The sequence below is a fragment of the Uranotaenia lowii genome, chromosome 2 (assembly GCF_029784155.1).
Source record: "Uranotaenia lowii strain MFRU-FL chromosome 2, ASM2978415v1, whole genome shotgun sequence".
Classification (NCBI taxonomy): domain Eukaryota; kingdom Metazoa; phylum Arthropoda; class Insecta; order Diptera; family Culicidae; genus Uranotaenia; species Uranotaenia lowii.
The window spans coordinates 229,601,153-229,613,561 of NC_073692.1; the positions used below are offsets into that span (position 1 = coordinate 229,601,153).

Below are 12,409 nucleotides of genomic sequence, written 5' to 3' on the forward strand. Positions count from 1 at the left end.
GTGTTTATTGATTCAAGTGCCTCCGAAAGTGTTTGCCAGGTAAAAACACTTCTATTCTATTTCACAGATGGAAAAATGCAGTGCTGCCAGATATACTGAAATTCTTGTGAATCGATTATTAAATCTATATTAAATTTAGAAATTTTAAATATATTCGTTTATATTCAAGTTATGTTTTCCAATACAACATATAAATATCTTTTAAATTGTTATGATGAAACTGCATATACATTTAAACAAATATGAAACATGTTTAAAGATAAACGGACATGGCGCGTTTTGCCCTACCTAGACATGCCCAAGTAACCAAAAGTTCCATAGAATGGTCTCTTAGAAGCTTACTCAGCTCTGATTGAAGGCTTTATAGCGTTCTACTCAGCTGAAATTTTAAGTTCTTATTGATACTTTCAAGTTCCAGAAACAAAGCTGAGTAGAAGGCTATTCAGCTTCAAATGAACCTTTGAAAAAAAAAAAATCTTGCAAAAATATAGAGTTCTATAGTCGTTTTTTTTACTTTGAATTCTGATTTGGTTTAATCTTTATTATTTTTAATGTTTGTTTCTATTTTAAACAATTTTAAACTTACTAGAAAAATTTTCCTGCTTGGAGATTTGAACCTTAACCTGTGGAATGAAAGCTGAGCACGTTACCTTTGAACCATGGCTGTTTTCTGATTCAATGGTATTTAAAACATCCATTTAAAATAATTACGGGTTATCCTTTTAAAAGTAGGCGAGATGAAAAATAGTAAACAATCAGCTTCAAAAAGTATAAACAGAAGTTGTGAAACGAGGGCTGCCGTACGAAATAAATTATCTTTGCCTTCAATTTTGCATACCATGAATAGATAATCTTCGTGTGAGTCGTATCCACAACATTTAAATTTGAATGTAAGTGCACGAACTAGTTTCTTTTTTGTGACTTTTATATCTCATTGTATAATGTTCATTTGCAGTTCAAAAAAGGAATATACCTTAATATGTGGGCCGTGAACAAGTCGCTGCAATTTCTGTTACATTACAATCCAATTTTTAAAAAAATGCATAAACAGTTTCTACAGGAGGAAGTTGTAATTTAATTCTAGTTTATTTTATATTTTCCTAAATTAAAACACATATGTATATTTTAGATTGGCTGAAACCAGAAAAAAAAATTAAAAAATCAATCGACCCAAATTTCCAAAGTGTTCATCGATAAACTTTCTGAATGAACATGATAGATTAAACTGTTACCAATTGGAAAAGGTTCTTTGATGTTTCAAAACTAAAGGGTTTGTGTTTTACAACTCTGGTCCAAGGAAAGCTGGTGCTGAAATTCAACTTTTAATTAGTAAAATATTCTCCTAATATTATTTTCCGTTGTACTTACTTATGTAATGTTCTTTCCTCATCCCATTTTTGTTCCAATAGCCAGCGACGGTAATAAATCAAACCATTCTTTCTTATTTTTTTGTAAATTATCCATTTTTGTTTACTAACTGAGAACACCTTCGAAAAAATTTCTAAGAGAATGTAAACAAACCATTTGAAAATTTTGACACAACTCAATTTGCATTGAAGTTCTATAGAAGTTCCGCATGGAACCAAAATGTTCGTAAGAAGTTCCGCATGGAACCGAAAAGTTCGTAAGAAGCTCTGCATGGAATCAAATAGTTCGCAAGAAGTTCGTAACATATTTTATTGGAGAATGTTTGATGATACCGGTGATACCTTAAAACAATTTTTAAAGCGTTTTTACAATTTTTAATAAAAAAAATTTGTTTTTATACTTTTCTAAATATTTTATTGACAAGTTGATAAAATTTCAATGCGTTTTGATGTGCTATTTGATGATTTCAGTTGAAAATTTATAAAGTTATGTGCATTTGAAACATGCTTTTAATTAAATGATTATAATAAATCTCTAATTTCTCATTAAACATATGTTTATTAAAAATCGTTAAAAATAACAGAAAAAAATATTTAATAAGGAAATTTTTCGTTTTGTGTTGATTTTCAAGACCAATGTTCATCATTTCAACAGATGTCAGGTAGTTTTTTTTTTGCTGATAGATGCCACAATTCCTTACGAGAGTCAAGGCACAAATTGCAAGGAATATGGCTTGAAAAATGTTGTTGGATTTTTGCAGGGATTTATCACATATGTGATGCTTATTTTTTGTACAAAAGGTTTCTACTGTTAATTAGAAGGGAACAACGTACAGAATTTTAAAATAAGTGTAAATCTAGCTAGATATGGCAGTGGGGCATTTTGCCCACACTGGGCATTATACCCCCAGTTCCCCTACTCGTAGGATGTTAAAATATCTCAACTTAAATAAAAAAAAATCTATATAATCATAGCTAAATTATATCAGTTTTTGATATGCTCCTATGAAGATTATATCTGGTTCAGATAGCATAGTTTGATATTAGGCAGAACAAATCCTACCAAAATTATAACTTATCAAGATATGAATGCTTCGAGATAATTTCTAGCGGAGTGTCAGTAACCCACATTATTTGCTAAAATCAAAATTTGATTCATTAAAGTACGGTTTGGGCCGTTGACTTCGATGCCCGTGTTTCATGGAAAGTTATATGCATATCAATATAAGATACGGTTATAAAATATTATAACAATTTGAAACAAATTCTTCATCGTTGAAAGTGAGTTCAATCCTATTCAAGAATACCAAGCAAAATAAGATATAACCAAGATTCAAGAAACTAAAAGTCAAAAATTATGAGAACAATATTCGAACTGAAAAAGGTATGACAGTGACAGGATGACACTGCTTTTATGTTAACTGAAAATCAATTTTAAATTTTTTGAAAAGCGTTTTTCATCAGCATTTCATTACCCGATCAGGAGTGCATATCGAAATAAGAACATAAACATATTACAACGAGATATGTAATATGTTTATGTTCTTATTTCGATATGCACTCCTGATCGGGTAATGAAACGCTGATGAAAAACGCTTTTCAAAAAATTTAAAATTGAATTTCAGTTAACATAAAAGCAGTGTCATCCTACCAAATCCAAGTTCGAATCTGAAAAGCTCGAATACCTAGGCAATAAAAAAAATACTACTCCCTCCTTGACCTACTAACTACAGTCTGCCGCCCTCATAAATGTTTTCATGAAGTTACTGCTCGATTTCTGTCTGGGTAGCTACATTCAATACGATAAATGAGTTTGTATTTAAAAATAAACGGAGTTTAACATTTTTTTAATAACTTCAGGCATGTACTTATTTACTGCCGAAAAACTGATTCAATCAATTGAATAAATCACTTTTCAATTTCCATTATATTTTGTATGTACCAACACAAAATCACGACAAAAACCAACGAAAAGACAACCAGTTTTTCTGATAAATGTGATTCAAATCGAAAAATATGCTATCATTATCGTTAACTTTGTGAAACGAAATTAATTTTGATACCGAATCTTCGAATAAACGGATGAAATAACAAGTTTCAGTTTGACTCACAACCTGCTTACCCTGTAAAACCTTTACATTGAATCGCCAATTGCTTTCATAAGCTATTTGAAAATTCAAACAGATCTATACAAACGCCTACATGCGTTGCAATCATGGTTGTCGAAATTTCAGAAAAATCTATAATTTCACAGAATTTTGAGCTAATTTTCATCACAGAATCTGTGTCACACACAGAACATAGAATTTTGGAAATATTCTCAGATTTCACAGAATTTTAAAATTTTGGAAGTTTTTCTCGAAATTAAATTTCTATGTCTCGACACGAATGCCATAAGGATGGTAAAGTGTCGTTAATAAAACTTAAAAAAAAAAAATTGCATGTCATATAAATTTTGGATAATTATCTTTGAATTGGAAAATATTATAAAATTAATAATGTAAGTAAATGTAAAAAAGACGCAATTTAACATGAATTTTTGGGTAAAATTACAGAAAGTCAGAATTTTTTCGTCAAAACACAGAATTATTTTCGGCAACCTTGACTGTTATAGCTAGGTAAAAATTGGTTGAAGTTGCACAACAGGCTTTCCTTAAAGGACACTTGTGTTCAAGTTTTTTTTAAAGACGATTCATTTCCCATGTCCATTCCCTTACTCAGGAAATTTCTGTTCTGAATGTTTTGCTTCATGAACTCCCATTTAAATTTATAATTTGTACAAAATGAGAATCAGAATCAAACTACTTATCTTGTTAAAACTAAGTTAAATTTGCATCAGTTTCCTCCTTCTGTACAGCTCTCCTGGGTCGGCCCGGAAGGCGGAGTTAGCGTCTGGATTTTTCGACAAACAAAAGTCCCAAACTCTCAAATTGTCAACAATCGCGACGTCATTTCACATTTTCTTGTTTGAGAATCCAACAACTGGTAAACACGTTTTAATCATTTCAAAAACTCGCCGAAAAAGTGGATTAATTAATTCACAATCTATCGCGGTGATAAAAAAAAATCCGTATTTCAAAAGAAGCGATGAGAGACGTTGTTTTTTTTCAATTTAAGTTTTTCGCTGTGTAATTGAACTTTTCAAAACGTAAAAACGATTGTACAACTTTTATTGTGCAGTTCAAATGTTCAGTCACTTTGCTTGCAGTTATTGAAAAGAATTAATTTTCAAAGTTCGATAAATATGTACGTATTTTGGGATGCAGTAAGGTTTCTTTGAAAGATAACAGCGAATGACGTACCTTAAAAAAATAACTCAAACACCTAAATTTTTCTAAAATTTTAAAAACTATTTCAACATTCTTATGCAAAATGAGTATTTGAAAACCATCTTTCCATCTTTGTCGTTGCAGAATGGGCTTCGAGAAGTTCGAGATGCCGAAGCACGGCTACGACCAGATGGACGGCAGTGGGGTTCCCGGCGGCGGAGGAGGTCCCGGGGGATACGAGGGCGGGGGCGTCGATTCACCCCTATCGTTCGAGGAAATCGAACGACCACCACTGCGCCACATCGACAAATATGTGAGGGCCGAATGTCCCTGCATCAAAACGACCCGATACACGATCGCCCTGATGACCTGCCTCGGGTTCATCATTTCCTTTGGCATGCGATGCAATATGGGCATGGCCAAGCTGCAGTTCGAGAATGGGGTGAGTATCCACCTTTGTGTAGGACGTTAATGGAGTTCTTTCGGTTGTTGGGTTTTAAATCTGGCTGAGGCACGTGTCATTTTAGGCGTTCTACAGGAACGGCGGCAAGTGTTATTAATGTCAGGAATTCGGACTAATTAGACAGTGTTTTTTAGTACCTTTCTCTAACCGAGTTCGATTCTCACTTTGAGGTTATGTATGGGGCGGCGAATTTCTTGCAAAGAATAATCATAAATTTACTTGAATTTAAGTGATTCATCATCCTTAGATATTGATAACAATTGTACGTCTGTCAAAGAAGCTTTCCTCAAATCCAGGCATTGAAATTTCTGTTGCATCCGTTTAACTCCACATCTCAAACACAAATCCTTACGCACTATTCATAGAAGCAATCCAAAAATCTGTCCCTATTCTTCCGAGATCCAACAAAAAAAAACGGATCACCCGGCAACGACAGGAAACGGATCGACTTCCGTTTGTCGTCGCCATCGTGTCGTTTTCCTGTTTTGGTTTAGCTAGAAGAACCCGAAGACGACGACGGCCCATTCTGTCTCGGTGCGGTATGAATAAAAAATTATCATCTTTTGTGCGAGCATTACGGGCAGCTTCGCCAGCCCGGTATAAATGCTTCCATTATGTTTGGCAGTTCATAAAATTTCATATTTTCTTCGTCCTTTCAGCCCGCCAGAACGGATTTTTTCCATCCATAGAACCATTTCCTCCAGTCAATGCAATGGGAGAATGTTTTTCCCCGTATCATCGGCTTCGATCGGGAGGGATTTTCCTTTGTGTGTGCTGCATGACGGACGTTCGGCTCTCGGTAGCTCATTATCATTGTCGTTTTATTCGTTTTGTTCGACATCGTTTCAGTGCGCCCGATGCTATCTCATATTCGGATAACATGTAGAAAGAGCATTCATTAGTCGATAGTTGGCGTCAGTTGACTTGGCCGGAAAACGTCACGATACGTCGATAAATTGTTACCGCAATCATGACATCGAGAAATTATTTTAACACCAAGAATGTATGAAGAAAATATCGGGATCAACCGAATTAAATATTGGAATTCGAATTTGGAATAAAATATTCGTGAAGTATTTAGTGAGGCAAACGCTACACTTTTTAAAGCATATTTACAATTTTTCATTGAGAAGTTTTTATTTACTAAATTTTTATACTTTTTAAATATTTTATATGAAAACTGAAAAAAATCAATAAATTTTGATATGTCATTTTAGGATTCTTTGAAAAATGACAAAGCTACACATATGGATATATATTCATATATCAAGTTCTTTTAACCTAATATCTTTTAACCTAATTTTAATTTTGTTAATTCTTGTCGTATTCTGTGGATCTCTTAAAAGGATATATGTCCACTGAGATTCACACGTTAACGTAAATGTAGATATTTTTTCTCGTCCATTCCTTCGCATATAGCTTAAAAAAATTGGTTCCCAGCATGAGTAGAGTCTTGTTCGCGTTTTGTTATTTGTATGCTGTCGACATGCTGGGAACAGTAGCGTCCATTACCAGGGGACTCAATTGAGTTTTTTGGTGTGGGGGAGTGTGGCGGGCAATTAAAAAAAAAAGTTCAATTTTTTTCCAAAAAAAAATAACATAAATATTTTCAAATAAAATATTTGTGAAAACTTAGAAAATAATGTGTTTTGCTATCAAATCTAACTCTTGTGCAAAAATGTGCATGTGCACTAGAATGCCCCAAATGACCCGATTTTTGAAAAAGATATTCGCTGCAGGCTGAAATTGGTCCTAGGCGAAGTAAAAGATCCCATACCAAATTTGGGCCAGATCGAATCACAGGAAGGGGAAGCTCAACGAGCCTTAAGTTTGTAAGGGTTTTTGATACATTTTGTTCGGGAGGAACATGAAAAACCAGTTTTTATCAATAACTTCGGTTCCTTGCGGCAGATTTCATTTGAAAGCGGGTTTTCTCAAAGCTTAAATTATGACAAATATATCTTATCAAATCGCATTTCAATAAAAGTTACGAAAGAAAACTTATTAAGTTTCGAAATTGGCAAACATGTTTAAGGATGACATTCATCTAAGTTAATGGAATTTGTGTCATTTCGTCAAATAATGACTGCTATCAAGTATTTTTGTCATGTTAGAATGCAAAAACGTTGAGCGATCCCTTCCCGTGCCTACAGGGTCCGGCAATTGAAGTGCTACATTGAAATAAACATACAAATTGATCAAAACAACAACTTTTTATTTCAAATTCATTCAATTTCTCATGAAAACAGAAACGTATCGTATGAGGCCCGCTGGTGTTCTTGTGGTATTTTATTCCAGGTTGTCACGAAATGTCACTTCAGGACCTCCACACCTTCATGTTTCTTATAGCATACTTCGGCCTCCAACATACTCCTAACAGTGAAGTCCATAGGGTTCAGGTCTGGCGAACTTGCCGGCCACTCGGAGCTCGAAATGAACCCTGGAAAATGTTGCGCAATCCAAAGTTGGGTTTTCTTCGCTTTGTGAGCTGGCGCCGAGTCCTGTTAGAAAACCCAATCCTTAGAACCAAAATGTCAACGTGCCCGCGGTTCGACGACATTCTGTAGAACTAGTTCCCGATATGTATTTTGGTTGATCTTCACTCCTGCAGGGACAAAAACCAGCGGAGTCCGGCCATCACGGGTGATTCCGGCCCAAACCATCACCGATGCTGGTTTCTGTCGCCGGGTGGACGTCAGCAAGTCGGCATGGCTTCGTGATCTGTATGGCAACCAAACTCTGTCGTTCTGCTTATTCAAGAACTGCTGTACGATTTAAAGTTTCTCGTCAGTAAACACGATATTCTTCAACCTTTTCTCCGCGGCCCTCTTCAGCAGCGTTTCTCTCTTTTTATCCGTTCTTGTTTCTGCTTCACCGTAAGGTCTTGAACCTTTTGGATCTGAAGTTTATCTTTCAGGATCCGACGGAGACCTCGCTCGGATATTTTAGATCCTCTGCCAATTTAGTGGCACTACGATGAGGATTTCTCTTAAGACACTTCTTGACGATCTTCGCCACGGCAGGTGTCACCACAGTAGGTAGGCGTCTTCCACCATACCGTTTTTGGCACTTCCGGTTTCCAGGTATCTTTTAACTGTACGGTATACAAAACTTCTGCACGCACTTATATCGGACAGCTCACGAACTATGTACTTCTGCCGTTTGCCCGCTTGGAACAAGGCAACCACAGCCCTACGTTTCTGTTCGAGATCCATTTTTCCGGATAACACCTGATTACAAAAGTAACACTTACATCCAATGGTAGCTAAGACTTAATGTAAACAAAGCGACAAGGGGCCTTTCAATACTGCTTCGTGTACCTACCTACCTACCTATCCGGCGCCGATTGACCGACGCATAGGGCTGAGATAAAAGATCTGTACTGCTGGCGATCCGGAGCCAGCGTCTTCATTTGCTGCTAGCCAAGGTTCTCGTCAACTGTGCGGATTTCAGCGGCTAGACTTCGCCACCACGAGCTTTTGGGCCTGCCTCTTCTTCGATGCCCATCTGGATTCCAGTCAAGCGCCTCTCTGCAAATCTCGTTTTCACCTCTTCGAAGCGTGTGCCCAATCCATCTCCACTTACGTTCCCGAATCTCGATGTCCAGCGCCTTTTGATGACACCGGAGATAAAGTTCCACGTTTGAGATCCAGTTGCAAGGCCACCAAGCGCGGATGATGTTCCGCAGGCAGCGATTCACAAAAACTTGCAGTTATCGCGTCGTCGCCGCATATGTGCACCAAGTTTCACACCCGTACTACAATACGGATTTGACGTTTGAGTTGATGGTTCGGATCTTAGTTCGTAGAGAGATCTGGCGTAAGCGCCAGATGTTTCGGAGACTCGCAAACGCAAATCGGGCTTTTCTGATCCGGGTTTCGACGTCCTTCTTGGTACCACCATCAGGCGTAATCTGGCTACCAAGATAGTGGAAGCACTCCACTTTCTCAACCTGTTGTCCAGCTACCACGAAATTGAAATGATTTTCTGTGTTGATTTCCATCGACTTGGTCTTTCCGACATTGATTTTGAGACCTGCTGCCTTGGAGCTTTCGGTGAGGTCGTCGAGTTTGCTCTGCAACATTTGTGCTGACAAGGCAGGGTCGGCTTTCAGCATTTCAGCAGGGATGCAATCGATTCCAGGCGCTTTGTTGGATTTCATGTCTTTGATTGCCGCTTCTATTTCAGCCAGCGAAGGCGCTTCCGAGTTGACGCCATTAATGCGACTTACTGTTGGCGCCGCGGGTTCTGTTGGCTATCGCAATTTGTGACTCGGAAAAGTTGTTCAAAATGCTCAGTCCAACGCTTGAGCTGATCTGTTCGATCGATCAATAACTGACCTGCTTGGTCTTTCAGCGGCATTCTTGCATTAGTCCTTGCACCACTATAAGGCGGCGAGAAATATCATATAATAATCGGATATCTCCATTGGCGGCGGCTCTTTCTCCCTCTTCGGCTAGAAAGTGTTAGAATCTGAAAGATACCATTTCCCTGCGCTAGCTCAACAGGGGAATAAACTGAATGGTTCTCGAGGAGGAATCACAACAACCGTAACATTTAGGATTATGAGTGGACTTCTAACAAAACAATATAACATGATATGTACAACAACAATTAAATACAATGTTTAAATTACGGAATGCACTCAAATGAAGTCACAACAATTTGAATATTAAAGACCATATAATATTTGGAGTTGATTGATATTTTAGCACTTTAGTGCTTTTATAAAAATGGAAAATATCGTAGTTGAATTTTAGTAATTTATTTTAATTTAAGGATTTGTACTTGCGCACTTTGTTTAAATTTTTCCGGATTTCGTTGCGGCCGTTGCTGCGATGGTCGACTCGTTGGGGGACACCTTTTGGGGGAACCACGAAACGGGATTCAGGAACGGGACTGCCGTAGCTTGTTGAGGAATCAATATTCTGGCGACAACTCGGCCTTTTGGGCGTAAGCCTTGTTTTTTGGTGGGTCCGGGGAGTGGTAATGGTGCACGTTATTTCCACGCGAGTGACTCACCAAACGAGAGGGCACTAACGAAGGCGGTCGGTGAATGGATCCCCAGGCGCTTCTCCACCAGGCCTCACCACCTGCCACCGTGCCTTGAGGGGGTTGTAGCGTAAAGGGCACTTTAACACTGCACGACCATTTGCACTCGCGGAATACCGGTGACTTTTTCTGGGCAATGGTGATATCGGCACTGATAAGAACAAATGTCCTGGGAAACACTACACTCGGCCACACTCGACCGACCAGCTAGGAAAAAACGGCGTGTAGTCGTCTAGCTGGTCGTGGTTTTTTTTTTCACAAATTAGCAGAAGGGGGTCGTTCCCTCCCAATTACGGATGAAACGTCACTGTCGCTCTTCCAACTTCACTCGGACCGGAACTATCATTTGATAGAATAAGCCACGAGCTGCGGGCGCAGCGCTTATTTATGATTTTGTCTGTATGTGTCCCTTTCCTTTTCACTTCCCGTGGATGGTGTTGTTGTCCCCTTCGTTGAACATCAGGTACACGAACGCTTCACAACTATTTACAAAAATATGGCTGGTGTCGGACTTACAAACGGTTATAGGTACAGACATCTATATTTATCTTGTGCATTCCAAACAAATTTGCTAACAAGTTTAAATGTATAACAAAATTACGAATAAAAAAAACTATGTAAATGTTATAATAAATATTTAACGAAAATGTACAAAATAAATAAATAAATAAAATAAATAAATAAATAAATAATTGCTAAACAAAACAAACGCGAATTGACACCAGCCTTATGCTGCTAAAACAGGAAAAGATATCACTCAAACATAAAATCACAGAGTCTGACATCTTGTCCTATTTTAAGTTATTTAACAACAATAATAGAAGTACAATATTTACAGAGTATCATCCAAATTGGCCCAAAAACCAAGATGTTATTGTAACTCATCAAATGGATGGTTACAAGAGTTTGTCCAGGCTCTATTGTCTCGTCTACAAGCTCGTTTAACTGCCTTTTCCACCTCCGCATATCGCAAGCGGGTGACTGCTTTGGCTGACCGGTACATGCCTGCTCAATTCCGACATTCGCCTTTCTCCGATCATCGATCATCCTCCAGGATTCATCCAACATCCATTCACATCGTCTTCCACAAACTTTACCCAGAGTACCATGGCTCGTTGTGATGAAGACATGCTTGATTCCACACCACTGTCCTTCGACTGTTCCGTCTGTCGGCAGTTCCGAGGCTCGGGATTCAAGCTGTTCAACGTATGCCCTTTTCACCTCTGGATTCTCCAAACGGCGGACGTTTTATCGACATCCGACTTTCTCCTCTCGCCGCTGGACACGCGCGACTCTCAGTCGTATGGTTAGATGCAATGCCTGCGCTTCGATTGTTGCGAACATCAAGAAGGCTCCTTCTCCATTTTCGGCTGATGCAGATGTGGTCAATTTGATTTTCTGTTCGGCCATCTCGGGATACCCAAGTGACCTTATGTGCTGGGGGAAGAGCGATCCACCGATCACCATGTTGTTGTTGCCACAAAATTCTACAAACAGCTCTCCATTGTCGCTCATCTGTCCAAGGCCATGGCGCCCCATGATGCGCTCAAGGTCCTGATTGTCGGAGCCAATCTTTGCGTTGAAGTCGCCCAAATGGATTTGAATGTGACCCTTCGGAATTTTCTCAACCACGCTGTTCAATTGACTGTAAAACTGCTGCTTCTCCTGAAAATCAGCAACGTCTGTTGGCGCATAACACTGGACCATTGTAAGGTTTCTATCCCGTTTTCTGAATCTGGCTACGATTATTCTTTCCTTTATCGGTTCCTATCTTATGAGGGCCGTATGGGCCTGCGGGCTTCAGGTATCAGGTATCAGTATGGGGGTAGGCTTAATAGCGGCACGTTATCCAAACATACGGGAAAATTGTGCCTAGCCTTTTTTTTATCCAAGATTTCATCATTTACCTGAGAAACCTGAAAAACCTATAAAAGGAAGAAATAAATTCAATCTATTTAAGATGGCATAAAGCCTATCCACTAGGGATTATTAGCATTAAAGCTCTTTTCTACATTCGGTAAGGAATGATAGCATGTTTTTTAAGTTTAATGTCTGAAACTCAGATTCGCTTATAGCGTAAGATCCCAGAGTACGAAAACGTAGACTGGCAAATGAGGGACAGTTACATATAAGATGGAAGGGATCTTCCACATCTGATTCACAACTACCACATACTGGAGATTCAGCACGCTGAATGTTGTACATGTGATAGTTGAATTTACAATGACCGGAGAGTGCTCTGATCAAGATGCAGCAAT

The 12,409-nt window shown here is 38.3% G+C and overlaps 1 protein-coding gene across 1 annotated transcript in view; it reads left to right on the forward strand.

The window, feature by feature from the left end:
- LOC129747230 (vesicular glutamate transporter 1) overlaps positions 1 to 12,409 on the forward strand; it is a 174,965-nt gene that overhangs the window by 136,138 nt on the left and 26,418 nt on the right. Inside the window, exon 3 of the mRNA XM_055741326.1 lies at positions 4,781 to 5,078. Coding sequence (XP_055597301.1) covers positions 4,781 to 5,078 — 298 coding nt within the window. The remainder of the gene's footprint in view (positions 1 to 4,780; positions 5,079 to 12,409) is intronic.